This window comes from Marmota marmota, unplaced genomic scaffold (assembly GCF_001458135.2).
Source record: "Marmota marmota marmota unplaced genomic scaffold, marMar, whole genome shotgun sequence".
Lineage (NCBI taxonomy): Eukaryota > Metazoa > Chordata > Mammalia > Rodentia > Sciuridae > Marmota > Marmota marmota.
The window spans coordinates 28,798,773-28,818,393 of record NW_025999842.1 but is presented as its reverse complement, the minus strand read 5'-3'; the positions used below and the strand labels follow the sequence as shown (position 1 = coordinate 28,818,393).

Below are 19,621 nucleotides of genomic sequence, written 5' to 3'. Positions count from 1 at the left end.
AAGTTGGGAGATGTAGTTTCTCATCTAGGCACACTGTTGGCCTTCACAGAATCAGGGTTACATTACTAAAGAATAGAAGAATGGATATTGAGTGAACAACTAACAGCTTTACATTTAGCATCTTTGCCTAGATGTTTTTGACTCACTATGCTCCCCTCTCCCATGACTGTAGGAAGATGATGGGTTCTTCTACTCTTCTACTCTTGCCCTCCCTGAGGACACTTCAATGCAAGGAGAACAACAGGCAGCTGCTCTTTGAAGGCCCTTTTGGGGGTTTTCTGGGCTAATATCAACTGGGCTCTGGACAGAGTCCCAGTGGCTAGATCCCTGGGACAGCAGCTAAAGAACATGACTGGAAAGGCAGAGGTAGGGGAGTCAGGTGGAGCTGTCATAGTCCTGTCTCACTGCAGGAATAGATGAACATTTAAATGGGTGCAGCCTAAGTGTAGAGAGGCACTTCCACAACAAACAAGACCAAGAATCAAGTATAACACTTGAAAAGCAAGCCTGCGCCCCTCTTTTCCCAATTCCCTACAACTTGCTTGCTTTCTGTCCCCTTACCTATTCACTTAATATCTCTTCTCCTTATACTTCTCCCTTCTTCCAGCATGTGCAATTATATAAAAATAGTAAATTCTTGGATCAAGTATTAACAACCATGTTTCATTGTTCACTAAAAGTACTAATGACTTTAATTTATTAACTTATTTTACTTCATTCACAATAGAAGATTCAATTGAAGAGGTAACTGCAGATCATCCAGCAGTTATTTCCATGCTTCAAGAGAGTCTAAAAGCAACATCGGATATGAACTTTGAAAATCCCTATGAAAAGCATGCTGAAATCTTGGAGGAAATCCTCAAAGAAGTAATAATTCAATCTGTTAATTTTTATCATTGACTTAACTATAACTAGGAAAATGTCCCTCTAGTGTGTTTTAGTCTTGACAGTATTTAAAGGTGTAGACTCATGAACATTTTGTAATCAACATTGTTATGTGTAAAGTAGTACTGATGCTCTTTGGTAAGTTTTCAATTATTAAAAAAAAGTGTGACCTAATTTTATAGCTTTAAAATTAATTCATTAACTTCGATTGTCCTTGATTCAGTTCAGTAGGCTAAAAGATGGTGCATATGAAACCAGTGCCAAGATTAGATATTTCATCTATGAGTTAACTAGTCATAGATTTAGACAAAGTTTGCTCCAGGGCTAACTAATTTTATCCAGTCACCCTGAACATGTGTTCGTGGAGAAGATTGGTTGACATGCATGTAATTCTTCAGTCCAACTGACAGAGGTGGGAAGAAAGCCTCAAATTCTGTGTCATATTAATGGTAAATCAGAAAACTTATCTTTCATTTATAAAGGACAGGATATTTGTAAGGGTCTGATTTTGGACTGAGATCTTACGTAAGCATTTGGAGCAATAGTCAAAGACACAATAAAGCAGTTTTAGGGCTCTTAATGTACTTCTGAATTCCTCTGTGATTAAACTTAAATTATTAGGTGGTGTCATGAGTGAGCTCTGTCATTAACATAGGCCAAAAATATCTGTGTCTTTCCACACTGTCCAGTTATGGGGTGCTCCTCCTATTATGAGCCTTGAGTAAGGGGCTTTCTTTATTTGGTGGTCTGGTGTGCTTGGTAAGCTCACGGCCAGTTTTTTCTGATATGAATTTGATATGCCCATGCATCGAGTACTTCTGATTAATTCCATAAGTTCACAGTTCACCATTTTTATTAGCAAGATGAATTTATTTATCAGTTTGTGCCTTATGGTTGTGCTAGATAGATGGTGGTTGTTTACTTGTACAAACAAGATGAAGCGTCATTCCACCTCAGCACTGATACTTAAGATGAAGTAATTCATGGCAAACTACTGCTTTATAATAGAGTAACTTTATAATGGAGGAACTCAGGGTGAAAACTACTGTTCTATTCTTTCATGGAGTAACTTAAAGCAGGGCACAGCCTGCTCTCTACAGTGGGAATAAAAAAAATTACTACATGAGCGTATAGAACCACTTTGCATTGGGGGTTTCCTCCAGCTCCCAGCTATACCAGCCTTCCTGACTCTTAGGTTCCTTGGCTCCTCAACTCCCTCTGAGCTTCCCATACAGATCTTTTAACATCTTCTGCCTCTTCAAATTGTTCTTTCATCAGTTTTTTTTTCCTTCAGAAACATTATGAGCACTGCACCTAGTATTATGTTAGATACCAGGGATCCGAAAATGAATTCCACACAGCCGTTGCCTTTAAAAAGCTTTCAGCCAGGTAGGAAGACTGAGCTGATACGTAAACTAGTAACTGTGCTAAGTGGCAAATAGATATATACAAGGTGTAGGGATTCCATGAGGGTGGGAGCCACCATCTTTGCCTGAATGGTGAGACAAAACACCCCAGAAGAGGAGACATATAAGTGAGGGACAAGTTTGGAACTCTGGAAGTCTTTGCCCTTGACTGAAAATGTGCTTCATTCTCTTCTAAGTTTATCCTGGAGGGTACAGATCTACAGGGAGCACTACTAAAACATTTTTAATACAGAATTATATGTAGTGTGTTTGGGTAATGAACTGCAGTTCTGGTAATGGTGGGTGTAAATCATATGGGATTTTAATATAAAAGTTTACATCAGATTGTCTTTTCTGAAAAGACTAGGGACAATGTGCTGGAATTTTTTTTTCACAAGAAGCTGGAGATAAAAATTAATTAATTAATTTTTAAAAAGAAGAGATATGCTCTTTCACAAAGGCCTACTCCTTTGGGAAGCCATTTGTCCATATTGTATTGTTATTATTTTATTGGATTGTTTGTCTCTTTTTAACTTATATTTCTTTATGCATTCTGGATATGAGAACTTTGTTGGACATTTTATAATTATCTTTACAAATGTCTTCTATCTTGAATAATAGGAGTTCATTTCAATGCAGCCCAATTTATTAACTTTTTATTTCACAGTTAGCACCTGTATGGCCTGATGCAGAAATCTTTGCCCACCCAAGGTCAGGAAGATAGCTTCCTAAATTTTCTTCTGAAAACTTTGCTTTGTCTTTCATATTTAGACTAATGTCCATTTTTAACTAGTTTTTATGTATCATAAAATCCAAATGACCAACAAGTACATGGAAAGGTTTTCATTTGTATCAGAAAAATACAAATGAAAATCAAAATATGAGGGTCAAGGTTCATATTTCCCAATACAGATATTCAGTTGCTCTAGTACTGTTTATTGAAAAGATCATGCTTTCCCCACTATTATAAACCAAGTAACTTTCCAACTGTGGTCTGTTCTGGACTCTGTTTTCTATTCCATTGGTCTATTTGCCTATCTCTGCCAGTGCCTTATATCTTAACTACAATAGTCTTGAAATCTGGCGGTGTGGATCCTTCAACAACCTGCTTCACTTATCATCCCATCCCTCTCTGTGTCAGACATTATGTTTTGCTTTGCTTCCCTCTCCACATGGTTCTCTCTTGCTAACATCTCTATATCTCTATTCTGACCCATTTCTGCCTTATATTTAAACTTGGTGCAGTTAATATATCCTTCTATGCCCCCTCTTCCTCTGGGTCATGTCCTACTTTTTCTGATTCCTTCAGTCTCCGTCTGTTCCATGTCCATCTGCCATCCATCTATTCACAAGTGAGAGAATATAAACATAAAATAGCAAAGAAAAGGGAATCTAGAAATAACATTAATGCAGAAAAATAAACTTTTTATTATTAAAATCACAAGAGGATAAAAAGATGAATAATATATTACAATATTATTCTAATTTTGGAAACATTATTTTCTCTTACTCATCCCTCCCCTGAAGATGTCTAAAGAAAGTACCCTTTATTTTTAACTGATCAGATCTTAAGAACCCAATTCCACAACTCTCAGGTAATAATAGCTGGGTGGACACAGTTCACCTGGGGATGGTCCCTGCCAGTTCCCTTCCCCCAGGAGCAGAGTTTCCAGATTTGGAGTCTCACATCTCTCTTCTTAGCCAAACATGCTAAAATTCTTTAGGATATGAAATCCTAAGGAAGGTTTCCATCTTCTCTCACAATTATCCAACTGGGGATTTCCCTTGCATACATTCCTGAACTAAAGCTCTTACTACTGATACATCCAAAACTTGCTTCCCCACCCCACCTCAGGCACCCAAATCCCCCATCCCCCAAACCTTTCCTGGGCTCAGTTTTGAACTTTCCTGGACTTGAATAGCTTGAGCTACTTCAGTGATAGCAGGACCTCCCCTGTCAACCACCTCTTTCCTTGAAATCAGTGAACAAGCCAATAATCTTTCCTTTCCCTTCTTTTGCTCCACTGGTTTTTGGTAAGTGATAATTTTCCACCTGCAGCAGAATCATTTGGAACAAAGTAAGGTCAGAAAGACAACTCCTGCAGTCAGCCCTGCCACACAAACTTCTCCCAAAAAGGAGTTCAGAGAGGTTGGCTTCCTTCTCAGAGTGACAATGGAAAAAATACAGCAAGAATAACACAAATGATTATCACAATAAATCATTTTATCACATTAAGAACAGCAGAATGTCTTTTTAACCTGATAAAGAAGGTCTAGTTTAGGATCACATTAAATTCAGTGATCTATGGAAATTTATAACAATCTTATAATAATTTGTAATAAATAAGAGAAATAACTATTGGAACAGAGGAGAAATATAATCATTTTTGCAGTTGATTGTTTTTATTCAAAAAATATCCAAGAAAATCTAAAAGCAATTAGAGCTAATAAGCATGTTCAGAAATAACGTAGCCAAATGAATTTTTAAAACTCCACACAAGACAGGAAAATAAATGTAAAATAGCTAATAATAAACTTTAAATAAAGATGAGAGAGCCACATGAATGAAAGTATTACACTTTAAATGGGAACATAAGCAGATGTCAACACCTAGAGACATAACAACTTCTTGTATGTAAAGACAAAATCTTATTTAAAAAAAATCTTTCTCAATTTATACATTTGATGCATTTTTGTAAAGAACTAAAAATATTTTAATGCCTTCAAAATTCTAATACATACCATTTGATGCATTTGTAATAAAAAACTCAAAAAAAAATTTTTTTAAACAAACTCTAATGTTCCTGTGGAAGAACCAATAGCTGAGATTAGATAAGAGCAGTTTGGCAAAGAAGTATAAGAGACCCTTGCTCTACTAGCTACTAAAATATGTCCTAATACTATTTGCTCATCATACAAGAATCAACAGAACCACAGAGAAGCTTCAGGAACAGACCTCAGTATAGATAAAACATTAGCATGTGCTGAAGGAATTGATAAATTCAGTCAATTCAGTGTTGGTAAAGTTAGCTTTGGTTGGGGGGACTTAGATTCTCAACTTATATGAAAATAAAAATAATAACCCCATAGCTAAATGTTAAAATGGCATTTTTTTAAACTAGAAGAAAATATAGTACCATTGAAATGATCTTAGAAAGGTCAAATATTGTGTTAGATTTTTATCACTGTAACAAATACCTTGAATAACTTATAAAGAGAAATGTTTTGTTTTGGACTCACAGTTTGGGAGGCTTCAGTCCAAGATCAGTTAGCCCAGGTTGCTTTGGGTACTGTGGTTAGGAAAGAAATCATGAAGAGAAGGGTGAGTGTGTAGCAGAGCAAATATGCTCACCTTATGACCAGGAAGCAAAAGGAAGAAAGAAGACAGAACCTGGGTCCCACAGTCCCCTTGGAGGACATGCTCCCAGTGACTTCCAACTAGGCCCCACCTCTTATAGTTTCCACCACCTCTTAATAGCACCAAGCGGGGGACCAAACCTTTAGCATATGGGCCTTTGGAGTACATTCCAGATCCAATATCTACCAAGAACTCTAGGCAACTGCAATAGAAGAAGTCTTTAGAGAAAATCTCAATAGAGAGGCTACTTAATAATGAGTGTCTCAGGCTAGGGACATAGCCCAGTAATAGAGCACTTATCTAGCATGCAAGAGACCCTGGATTTGATCCTCAGCAATGCAAAAAGGGGAGATTATTTTGAGATCCACAAAATGATCTATCAAGGTATATATAATCTTTCTATAAGGAAATCATGGCCAGGCACGGTGGCGCAAGCACTCACCCTGTAATCCAAGCAGCTCTGGGAGGCTGAGGCAGGAGGATCAAAGCCAGCCTCAACAACTTAGCAAGGCCCTAAGCAACTCAGAGAGACCCTGCCTCTAAATAAAATATTAAAAAGAGCTGGGATATGGCTCAGTGATTAAGTACCCCTGGGTTCTAAAAAGAAAACGATATCATGAAAATCAAAATTTTAAGGCAAAAGTGAAACTGGGGAAGATAAAATAAATATAAAATTAATTTCTTATAAATCAATGGGAAAATCTATTACCACAATATAAAAGCAAGCCAGGACTATAAGCATTTTAAAAGAAGAAATGCAAATGGTTAAACATTTATAATGGTTGTTTCAATAAAAATATGAAAATAAAACCATAAGATATTGTTTCTCACCTATTAAATTGACAGTGTTTTTTAAAAACAATACTTGTGAAGTGGTTATGCTATAGTTATCTTCAAACTCTGTTTGAAAGAGTAAAAATTGATATAGATGTTTTTGGCAGTACATATGAAAAGTCTTTACAATATGCAATCTTTTTGATCTTAAAATCATGTTTCCTAGGAAGCTAACCTGAAGCAATACATAATATTTAAAGGTTTCATATAAATATGTTCATCACAATGTTATAAAAATATGAAAGATTTAATATATAAAGATATTCATCACAGTATTACAATAAAAGTACAAGTGATGAATATTTAATAGTAAGGAAATGTTTAAACAAAGTAAGATTTATTCATGTACTAAAATACTATGAAGCCATTTTTTTTTTCAAAAAAAAGTTGAAAGAACAGAAAAATTATGTTCTATCTCAATGTGTTTTAATTTTGTATCTTCTAAACTTGGACAGTAAAATCTTATTAGTCATTTTTGTTTCTTCTTTGTTGCTTTTCCTTTTGATTCCTAATCCTTTCATGTTAACCATTTCAAAGTGTTTGAAATTCTTTTTCTTTCAAAACACTGCTTACTCAGATAAAATTTCAAAAAAAAAAAAATTATTATTTTGGATGCTCATGGCCCCTTGACATTTCTTCCCCTTTGATTTCTAATATTCCATGATACCTGATGGCACACAAGCTGGTTTAGAGTTCTCAGAGTTGTGCATTCACAGTTACACGTTACTAATTTTCATATTTGTGTTGAAGCTATTGCTACTGGAACAGGGAGGTAAGAAGTTAGCAGAACTCCCTAATAAGCACCTACAATATTTGTTCTGACCCATTTCCTTCCTACTGCTTTCAGAAACCATCTCCATAAATGTCCCCTCTCACATTGAAGGGTGTAAAGCAGAGGGTGCTGGTCTAGGACCTTGCTACTCAAAGAGTGGTGCATGTACCATCATCTCCAGGAGCATGTTAGAAATGCAGACTCAGGCCCACCCAGGCCTTCTGATAAGGATTTGTATTCTATGATATTGAACAATATATAGCAAAAATGTATTATTGTTTATTTAATAAAGGCTTTTGCTTCCCATTCTTAACTCTTAAAACTTACAATTTTATTGCTTTAAAATTGTTTCTCTTTTAAAATTAATATATTCTTTTCTTTTTTCTTCTCAAAGTCAGAACTCAAAACATACTTGTTTGAGATCCACAAAATGATCTATCAAGGTAGAATCCTCGACTTGTCAAACTATGATGGTAATATCAGTGTGCAATTTTTCACAGGTGATGGAAGAAAATAAAGATAGGTTTTCTGGAGCCCCCCAAAATGGAGGATGGATCTTGGGCAACTGCCCTCTTATAAAGGAACTGTGGATTGCCTTAATTGATAAAGGAATTTTACCTGATTTGGTAATCCTTTTATCAGATACAGAAAACAATGGTTGGTAAATATTTATCATGTAAATTTGAAAGTGGAAATTTATTGCTGATAATAGTTTTGTTTAAAATACAGAATGGAGAACTTTCCATTCTTCTTAAGTATAAATACTGCCCCAGCAATCCCTTCAGGAACTACTGGTGCACAAAATAAAGTTTCCATCCACCAAGAAGATGCCCTGGGATGATGTGCTGGCTTGCTGAACATTCCAGCAGGCCCTCGTAATTGTAACTGTTCTTTAGAGCTAGCAATTTAACACCCCCTTTAAATCAGAAGCTACAACTTCTAAGTGAATGATATGTAAGACCGAGGGCAATTAGCTACATAAATATGTTAATTTTTCATTATTCTGTCACTTTGCCTCTGAAGAAAATAGGTATATTTGAAAGGAGAATTTCCAGGGGGAAAAATGTAATATAAATTTTTTCATGTTTTAATGATTTATACCATATTAATATATACCTTTTTAAAACATACTAAGACAGTCTTTTATAATCTAAGTTCAAAAAGAATTTTTTTAAAGAATCTAAGTTCTCTTTAGATAAATCTTTAAAGGAAAATATATTTGGATATAGGCAGAAATAACTTTTTGCTGTTAATTTCCAAAATGTATTTTACTCTATGCAGCTTCAAAATTAATATTATTCTCTTTATATTTCAGGAAAATGTTTACTTAACAGAATATATCTAAGGCATAAATCTGAAATCAATGCTAAGATTTTAGAAAGATTATTAGATGAACTACAAAAGAAAAAGCAGGAAGAAGCAGCAGAAAGGTAAAGTATCTGTCTAGAATGATGAAACAGGTCAATGTATCCATTGTAGCTGCATTTTCTTACAATCTACACTTGTGAAATATTTCTAATATCAAAAAGATAGTCTCATAATTAGATCCGATTCTAATTAATTCTGAGAAAAACAGTGATTTTGCAAATACTTTCAGAATTTCTAAAGAACACAGTTGTGAACGCTTTCGCAGCCCATAGCAAACTTAATCAATTATCCACTCTCAAAAGATGCTTTAAAACAATGAGCACAGATATGTGTACACACACATACACACACACACACACACCCTACAGAGAGATATTATGATATTTGTCTCTGCCTTAGTTTTGCTAACAAGTATCTACAAACTGAAGCAATAATTTGATAGGAAGTAAACAAATATATTCTTTGTGTGATGTATCTAAATTCCAAAGCCTGAAAACTACATAAGGAGAAACAAGAACTAGTTATTTACATTTGACCATTTGACAGTTTTAACATCAAGGGCTTGTTCTTTTCTTAAAGTCTTTTTTTTTTTTTTTAGCTGTGGATGAACCTTTATTTTTATTTATTTATTTTTATGTGTTGCTGAGAACCCAACCCAGTGCCTCACACTTGCCAGGCAAGCACTCTACCACTGAGTCACAACCCCAGCCCCGAGGGCTTATTCTTGTATCTGGGTATAATGGAAGTTTTAAAAAGTATGAATACATATTTATCTGTTCATAGCTAGGATCAAGATTAAACTTCAACATATGAAGTTCCTCGGGTTGAGGAATAAAATTTAAAAAGAAACAGTGACTTAATTTGTTAATTGTTCTTCTTTGATAAACATGCTCTTCAAATACTAAATTTCAGTTTGTACCTGAAGCAATAAGACATAGACATTTAAGCGTACATTTCTATTTATTAATGATGGCACCTGTAGGAACATTCTCAAATATTTTCTTTTTCCTTTTCAGATATTAGCAATTAGATCTTGGATATAGGAGAGCTCATCAAACTCTAAATTTAAATTATAAAGATGGGAGGTGGGTAATTGTATAGGGGTAGTAAACTGACTTGTGTAGCTCAGAAGAGGTATTTTTTTGTTGTTTTTTTTTTAATGTATATTCTTCATCTAAGTTAGTTATTCCCTTAGGAACTTGACCCCAAGCTCCATGAAGTATAATTTAGTTGAATTGATGAATAATAAAATCATTCTTCTATATATTGACTAAAAAGTATTACTAGTTCAAAAAATAATTACAAATTTATTAGATTTACTTTTAGCTTTCAAAACTTTTATGGCAAATGGAGCAATAATCTGCTAATATTTAAGGAAACACTTAGTTTTTTTTTTAGTATATGAGAAATAGTTCAATATTTGGGAACAGATGAAATCTTAATATAAGAGTAAACCAAAGCTCATGTGATTTCTAGACTGAAAGTCTGATAATTTAAAATAGATATAAAATAAATATATGTAATTTTTTTAAAAAGAAAAAGATACCTTCCCCTGTTTCTTCCAACTATGCTTTCACTCTCTCCTTACCAGAGGGAATTTTCTAAGTTATTTCTATCTTCAATTTTTAATTCTTTTGATTCCAAATTTTCACATATTTATAAACTTCTTAAATGTCAAATACCTGCCCAGACTTTCCTAGTTGTGTGTGTGTGTGTGTGTGTGTATATATATATATATATATATATTATGTTGATCATACAGATGTGTTATATGCACATAATCACATTATTGATTATATATATGTATTTTATGTGAATGCATGCTGGGCATTCACAAGACCAGCGTTTAATATATATGATTATATGTTGATTTTTAAAATTTAATCATGAGTATTTGAAAGCAGACTTTTTTCCACATACTGTACAATGAAAACTAACACCATTGAAAAGGGGGGAAATGCTTAGAGACTTCAGTTAATGGCTTTAAAATTGGTTAGAAAAAAGATAAATCTAAAGGGAAGAGAGAAGGAATGGGAATAGGAAAGACAGTAGAATGAATCTGACATAACTTTTTTTTAATTGATTTTATTTTTTAAATACATGACAGCAGAATGCATTACAATTCTTATTACATATATAGAGCACAATATTTCATATCTCTGGTTGAAGACACCAATTCGTGTCTTCATACATGTACTTTGGATAATGATGTCTATCACATTCCACCATCATTGCTAACCCCCTGCCACCTCTCCTCTGCCCTATCTAGAATTCGTCTATTCCTCCCATGCTCCCCCTCCCTACCCCACTACGAGTCAGTCACCTTATATCAGAGAAAATATTTAGCATTCGTCTTTTTGAGATTCTCTAACTTCACTTAGCATTATCTTCTCCAACTCCATCTCTACTCTCATATATATCTAAAAAAAGAACAATTTTTTTTAAAAAAAGATAAATCTAATAGGATTAAGAATTAGATCTTGGGTCAGATATCTAAAATCATGCTAAATTCTGCAATTTTTCCAGCATCTATTTCCAAATTTGCTAGTCAAATTGCAAGATAATATCTGTCATCATCGTTTATCTTTTGATTGTATTTACAAATGGTTTTATAGAAGTTTTTAATAACAAGCAAAATTCTTCCTCATTTTGGCAAGGCCTAAGATTCTTAGCAGCAACGTAGTTTAACCAGGCTTTAGATAAGGAAGATCTCAAAAAGAATCCTGTTGAACTAAGTAGAACAAATGACTGCCCCTTCATGGACAGTCAATAGGAAAAGAGTTCAGAAAGAGGGCTTTATAGCTCACAGACCTGGGTCACAAACAGAGAATTCAAAATTACACCAAGACTTCTGGCTGGAACACAGGATTTAGAATATAATGAAAGAAGATCATCCACAACAGAAAGCAGACCTGTTGGGAGAAGAGGAGTAATATCTTCTGAAGAGAATAAATGTAATTAATTTTCAAAGGAAGGACAAATGGACACAAAGAACAACCAAATAAAAGAGTAATGATAGGCCTTAGGGAAGCTGTGGCTCCAGCCCTTGCTACTGATAGGAATGAACTCTTCTTAACTTGTCCCCAGTTGGTGAATACTTGGTATCATTTTTTGATACAATTTTTAAAAGATGCAATCAACATGCTTATGTTTCCTTCTGCAGTAGCATGCCTATGTTTAAATACCTAGACATAGAACTTCTAGGTCAAAAGTATACAAAATTTTCATTTTTAATAAATATTGCATTTCTTCACCATTTTACTAACTTTTCTTTTATCTATTTTTACCACTGTTAAGGCAGAATTAGTGCTTTGACCTTAATGAAATAGATTTCCTCCAGATATTTAAGTTTCCATATTCCAGATTTCTAAATTTCACCATTACTGGGGCAGAAGATCTAGCTCAGTGATAGAGCACCTGTCTGGCATGCCCTGGGTTCAAACCCCATACCAAAAAATGGTGTTAAAAAAAGAAAACAATTAGCTTTTTTTCCTGATGAAAAAGATAAACTTACAACTTACTTCTAGTTATTCAGTGCAGAAAATTTTTAAATGCAAAAAAATTAAAGAAAATTTTAAACTCTAATGCTACTACCCAGAGATAGTTATTGTTAACAGTTTATTTTCTTCTAGTCTTTTTGTCCTCATTTATATACATCTTAAATATAAAATTAAAATCGTACTACACATTGTTTTATATTCTCCTTTTTTTCCACTTAGCATTATATTGTGAAAATTTTTCATTTAATCAGATAAAAATGTTACAAATCCTCCCATTTGCCTTTGAACTTACAGTTAAGTAGTCCTTTATTACTTTTGATAAGTTTCCTAGTTACTAGCCAAAGTTATTTAAAATATAACATTCCAGTTTTTCCTACCAAAACAACAATCGCAACAACTGAAAATTAACTCGAGTAATTTAAAATTGTACATTGTAACATAAAAAGTATAATGAATATTATAAACAATTTAGTCTTTTTATTTTTACCACTATAAGCATTTAATTCTATAATAAGGTAAGATGTCTAAATTTCCAAGGATAATAAAATTTTGGATCTTCTCATTTCAGAAGAGCCAAAGAAGAAGAATTGAGAATAGAAGAAGAAAAGCAAAGGCTATTGGAAGCCATAAACAAGAAAGCAAAAGGCAAACACAGATTGATATGACTAATAATGTGTCACTTAATCTTGTATTGTTACTACAAGCAACTACATTATTTGAAGTGAATTATAGACAGGACAATCACATTTTCTAGTTTGCCTATGAGTCCAGGTTTATGTCTATGGTTATGTCTGTAGTACTTGCTTTTGTTATCAATCAATTTAAATTTGGATAATAAATTATATGGTTACTGGAGTCATTGACTCAGAGAAAAAAGACTCCTAACATAGATACATACTCTTGCATCTCAAGAATATGTATATACAGAGGAACAGCATGTGTAGAATGTCTTTAAATGGTTGCTTCTCATGGGTAACACATGGCAGTTAGAATTACTTCTCCCAGAACAATCCTGCAAGGGCTGAGAAAATAGCCAAACTCTCACTTTGCCTAGTGCCTTTACACTTTGTTACTTTTCAGTTTCTAAGTTTTAAGTTTCTTTAAAGGCTGTAGTTCTCAAACTGAGATCCATAGGTAAAATTCAGGGGTTTGTGAACGTCAATGGAAAATTAATTCCAACTATAGTTTCACTGACCTTTAAAACTCAATTTAGTATTTCCTTCAACTGTTAATACAGGCAATAAACCTTAACAGTGTTAGAAGTACCTTGACTTTGTTATCAGTAGAAATTAAGATATTTTCATTTCATATTGTAGTTTTATATATTGTGTCTATGCTTATCACTGTTCCATCATCATAACAGTTATTAAACCAGCAGCTAGTTCTTTTTCTTTAATACATTAATAAGGATGCAAAATTTTCCTATAGCACAAAAAAATAGTTTAAATCTTGATAGCTGGATTTCAATGTTATTGGTTTTTTATATATTTTATTTTATGAATTTGAAAACATTATTCTGAGAAGAGGTCCATAAGTTTCACCAGATTTCCAAAGAGGATAATAGTTCAAAAGAAGTGCAGAGTATTTGTTTCAATTTTTCTCTGCTATGCCACAGGCCACTCCAAAACTTAGGGGCATAAAACAACCACCATTTTCATTAAACCATTCTGTAGGCCAGGATTTTGGATAGGACAGGGTGGTAGTAGCTGACTCTTCTCTGAACACTTTGGTACTGGCTTTGAGGAATTCACCTTGGAAGTGGATCCTCCAATCCCAGTTAAGGCCTGAGAACACTACAACCTTGATGGGCATCTTCACTACAATACATGAGACAACCTGAGCCAGAACTTTTCATTTAAGCCTTCCCAAACTACAAGGATAATATGTGATTGTTTTAACCACTACATTTCTGGGTAATTTGTCACGAATCAACAGATGACTGTATAATTAACAATCAAAATCCCAAATAGTTCAAGGATCTTTAAAACATCTTTGAACCATCCCAAATTTATATGTGACATAGATTATTCAGTAGGGTTTTAGAAAAAAGATTTTAAACTTTTTATAATTTTCTGAAATATACTTATATCAATTCTTATGTACATTTTATAATGTATCTAATATGGATAAGAATACAACCTATAAATGAATACACACATACTTGAGGTATATGACAATTAAAAAAAATTTTTTTTTAGTTGTTGATAGACCTTCATTTTATGTATTTATATGTGGTGCTGAAATCGAACCCAGTGCCTCACACATGCCAGGCAAGTGTGCTACCACTGAACCACAGCCCTAGCCCCAAAATTTTTTATTATAGGAGATATTTTATTATAGGAGATATGTAGAGCACATAGCTTCATCACATAACAAGCTTGTAAGATTCAGCAAGTGTTGCTTCATACTTGTGTGTGTTACCATAAAATCCTCAATCTAACACAAAAAGATTCACTACTTTCCAAGTGACATACTTAGAAGCCACATGCACTGTGGTTTGGGTTCAGACCTAGATGTAAGAATATTTCAGGTTGTTTTTCTCTGGGTGCTTAATCATCTGGATTTAGATAAAATTTAGATGCCAGAGGTGTATCACACCATCAGAATGCAATTCTTGGAGAAACTTACTGGGGGAAGAAATTTCCACAAGAGTCCAGAAAACAATTATTTTTTCATATCATCTCTGCATATAAAGAGATGCTTTCCATCTTCATAAAAATATTACATGAAAGGGAATTAGAGAGACCAGTTTTCTGATACCACTTGCCATTTTTTTCCTGAAAAACTCCAGTATATATTAATGTTCATCAGGAACTACATAAAACTTAGAATTATGCTTTCTAAATTTATAATGGACATTATTGATCAACAATCTATATTATTTAATATTTTTAATGATAAGAAAATCTATCCACTTTTACTCTTTGGTAGGGTTTTAAATTTGTATATCCACTGTGGAAATTAGTATGGAAATGCCTTAAAAGACCATTCCTCAGTATCTTAAAGAATTTAAATCAGCCTACTATAGTGGTACATGCATACCCATGTTTATAGCAGCACAATTCACAATAGCCAAACTATGGAATGAGGCTAGGTGTCCATATTTACATATATATCCATTTGTACAAACTTCATTTCAAGGGCTCAAGAGCCGCACCTGACTAGTGGATATCATATTAGACAGTCATTCCCTTATTGAATGGAATTGGACTGCTTCTGATCTTATACTGTTAGATTATTTGGGGCTGCTATAAACATTTCTTCTTTTCAATGAACCCTTAGTCAGGTTTTCCCATAACACTCTTAGTCTGTTAATTCTGTACCACCATGTTGAGTGGGTATAATATAGAGATAATGCATCTGTCTCCCCCTTTAAACCACCTACTCCAGGAGGGCAGGAGTCACTCATTCTTTTGGCCTCAGCACTTATCAATACCCAATAAATATTTGTTGATTTAAACGGAATGATAGTTTATTCCTTCTAATTTTTTCTAGAAATTGATGCTATTTATCACGATCTTGATGAAGAACTCGAAGGTGAGGACTATGATGTCCATGAAGAATCTGAAGTGCCTGAAAACAGACCGTCATTAGTACCTGAAGATTTGGAAATGCCTGAAACAGAACATAAATTAGGTTAGACTTCACTGAGGGCCACATCTTTCATTCTACTCAGGTTCATTAGAGAGAAAGAGGAGTGGGGGTGGGAGAAATAATAAAATGGAAGCTGGCTGAAAATAGGAAGATGAGACTCAGAAAGAAGCCAAATCACATGGTGTGCAATGTGATAGGGAAGTTGAATGGGCTTGGCCCCATGACTGGCATTCAGGAACAGAGTCAGTGACTTAATTTGCAGCGCACATTTTCCCAAAAGCAGGAATAGATTGCCATTAAATTACTAAAATACAAAGTTCTTTTTCTTCCAATGTGCCCCAACCCCTCTCTTTCAGCTTGTCATGGTGTTTTTCATTTGCTATTTAATGTCATTTTAAATAGAGAAAAAAATCAACTTGTTAGCATGAATTTAATGACTTATCTTTGCATTGTGCAGTGCCATTTTAAATGCAAATAAAAGAACATTTAAGTCATATGCAAAATCACCAAAACTTACACAATTCATATTTTGTAGCTCATATATGTGTATGCATTTCATTCTTACCAAGGTGTTATTAGTCCCACAGCTCCAGAATAAACATTTTATTTCACTTTTTAAAAAACATTTGACTCAGAATAAATATACACATTTGTAGGGTATAGCGTGTTAATTTGATATGTGTGTACAGTGCATCATATCAAGTCAGGGTAATTAGCTATTTCATCTTGTTAAATTTGTTTTTTTGTTTTTGTTTTTGTTTGTGGTACTGGGGATTGAACCCAGGGGCACTTTACCACTGAGCTACATTCTCAACCCTTTTTTTAAAATTTTACAGCAGGGTCTCACTAACTTGCTGAGGTTGACCTGGAACTTGAGATCTTCATGCTGTAGCCTCCCAAATTGCTGGGATTACAGGCATGTAATGCCCATCTCCTTAAATCTTAGCACTTTCATAATTAATAGTTACTGTTCCTTCTTCAAAATCAGAAGGGATAGAACCTACATGTGAGGCTTAGACCTTAGATTAATTCCTTGGAGCTGTAGATGAGGTCACTCTCTCCAACTAGATGGGTTTGGAGTAAACACTAGACCAAAACCCCACTAAGCCAGGAAAGAAAAAGAGGAAAACAGGATTGGTGAGTTATCAACAGTGTCTGCTGTAGGGCATGTGACATAAACTCTCTCCTCCATCTCTCCCTTGCTTAATCATCACTAAATTTCACATTGCTCTCTAATGCTCATTTCCAAGCAGACTATTGGGAAATGTATTAGTTTCCTAGGGCTGCTGCAACAAATAATCTTAAACTTTAAGATGGCTTTAAACAATAGAAATTTATTTTCTTACAGTCCAAAATCAATGTGTAAATAGGACTGTGCTCCTTTTGAAGGCTCTGGGGATGAATGCTGCCTCGCATCTTCCTAGCCTCTTCCTAGCTTTAGGTGCCTCCAAGCAATTCTTGGCTTGTGGCTTTTTCTTTCCCTCTCTCNGCCCTTTTTTTTTTTTTTTTAATTATAGAGAGACAGGGTCTCACTAAGTTACTTAGGGCTTTTAAGTTGCTGAGGTTGGCTTTGAACTCATGATTCTCCTGCCTTAGCCTTCTGAGCTGCTGGGATTACAGTCATGTGCTACTATGCCTGTCTGTCTTTGTCTTTATATTACATTCCTCTCTGTGTATGTGTGTGTGTGTGTGTGTGTGTGTCCTAAAATTCTTATTTTAAAGGCTATTGAGCTCTATCTCATTGCAAGTTCTGGCTCTGTAAGTCTAGGATAGAATTTGGGAGTCTCCATGTTAAGACATAACCCAGATAATTCTAGTAGCTGAAAACTGTTGCCATAGGAAAAAAATTTGCTTGGAAAAAAAGTTCTATAAATTATCCCCTATGTTACAAAAAAAAAAAAAGCTCAGTATTTATGCCTGAGGCATATCTGATCCTAAAAACATAAACTCTAGGATAACAGCTGCATAGTGTATTTGCAGGTCATAATGAATTGATTCTTTAAAAAGACTATGGACCACTTAAAAGCTGGAAAATGTCTATCCTTTGATAGACATTTGATAGACCATGATCATAGTTCTGATATAATTGATGTGGAACTGTCTTAAATTGTTCAAAAATCCAGCCCAATTTGATTAAACATATGCTAGTTACAGGAAATGTAGAATTCATACAAATAGAAAAAAATGGCATTACTAAAATACAAAGCTTCTTTTTGTGGGGTGGGAAATCACTAGCAAAAGACAATAATATTTAACATTCTAATGTATTTCTTTCAATATTTCTAAGCATGTGGTTCTTTATTTTAGTTTTACAACTATAGACTTCAGCCTGAGGGAAAGGTTTGCTCTAATACGTTTTTAAAGTCCTCATACAAGACTACTATTTATTCTGATACATAGTAGCTATTAATATGAGAATTAATTATTTGTTTACACACTTCCTCCAGATATCATTTTGAAGGAGGCACAGCATCTTCACATAGCTGAATGCCACAGGTGTGGACACAGTCCTTAGATTTCTGCACCTATGGGATAGTAGGATTATTGATAATTTAATTGACGTTGCTCCCAAATTCTGTACTTTCTCCAGTCTTTGTCTAGCTCAGAGTGGTTTTTCTTTAATTATTGCTTTCGATTCCTTTTTCAGGATCATATATTATTTATTGGCTAGATAACTACTGTTTCTCAGCCACATTAATCTTCTTTTCCCTGAAGTTTTTATCTCTTTGTATTTCCCTTCTATATTCTTCAGAGATTTGTTATCCTTCATATTAATAGTTTATTTTCTCCTAAGGCATATTTTAATTCTGCTGTTGCATTTTAGATTTCCTTGCATGGTTTTATTTGAGCTAATTTTCTTGCATTTCAGCCTTTATTTTGGAAAGGTCTATCTTTATGCCTTGTGGCTCCTGTTTCATAGACTCTGTTGTCCTCTTCTGCTTGTTGAGTACTCCAAGCATAGGTCTTATAAAATTTACAGGCACAGTGGTGCATGCCTGTAATCTGAGTGACTCAGGAGGCTGAATGGGGCAGATGGTGACTTTGAGGCCACTCTGAGCAACTTAGTGTGAGACCTGTCTCAAAATGAAAAATTCAAAAGGCTGGGGATGTAGATCAGTGGTACAGCACCCCTGGGTTCAATCCCCAGTAAAGAAAAAAAAAAGTTTTCAAAAAGCAAAGTCTTCACTTGAGTCTTTGAATTAATATTCTCTTTGCTTTCATCATAACATCTTTTCATAGGTTTTATAAAAACCATGATAGGAAGGGCAGGTAGAGCAGTATTTCCAAGAGCAACCTGCCCCACCCTCACCCCATCCTTTCACTTAAACTTCTTGCCTCACACTCTCCAATATAGACCTGATATATGTGATATAAGTTAATGTGCAATAACTTATAGTTCAAGTGGTGAAGACAGGGTCACAGCATGAGGGATGCTGCGGCAGAGCCGCACCATCTGGAAACTGAAACCATGGGAAATGTTAAGTGTTTTGTTTATGATACTCATGATATGGATAATAGGACATCCGTCAATCAATAATAAAAGTACGTATTACCTGAAATTGCAGGAAGATTCCCAGAATGAGACTAAGGATACAATTAACTCATGCCCTGAGGTGTGTTTCAGTATCTCTCAGGATACAAACAGTAATGTTATTTCTCAAGCCTTATCAACAAGAAATGTTTATCCCACTGTTCACAATTTACACTAAGCCCACCCTCCACCCCGTTCTAAAGCCACAACCTGTGCAACATACATTCCCCCCACCAACAGACCCTCCTTTGCCTTACATAGGAATGTATGATGGAAATGGGAAACACATAGTTAATATTAATGGCAAGTGGGTTGAGGTATAAAGCCTGCCCTTTAGTTAAAGATTACAAAGATATAAGAATTGGTGTACTT

The 19,621-nt window shown here is 34.4% G+C and overlaps 1 protein-coding gene across 2 annotated transcripts in view; it reads left to right on the top strand.

Moving 5' to 3' along the window:
* Positions 1–19,621, top strand: part of Ak9 (adenylate kinase 9) — a 127,348-nt gene that overhangs the window by 57,853 nt on the left and 49,874 nt on the right. For both annotated transcript variants that reach the window (XR_007342060.1, XM_048787325.1), the window contains exons 17-21: positions 728–867; positions 7,756–7,912; positions 8,571–8,685; positions 12,692–12,768; positions 15,619–15,759. Coding sequence is in view for 1 of the 2 variants with exons in the window: in XM_048787325.1 (XP_048643282.1) it covers positions 728–867; positions 7,756–7,912; positions 8,571–8,685; positions 12,692–12,768; positions 15,619–15,759 (630 nt within the window). In the remaining variant the exon portion in view is untranslated. The remainder of the gene's footprint in view (positions 1–727; positions 868–7,755; positions 7,913–8,570; positions 8,686–12,691; positions 12,769–15,618; positions 15,760–19,621) is intronic.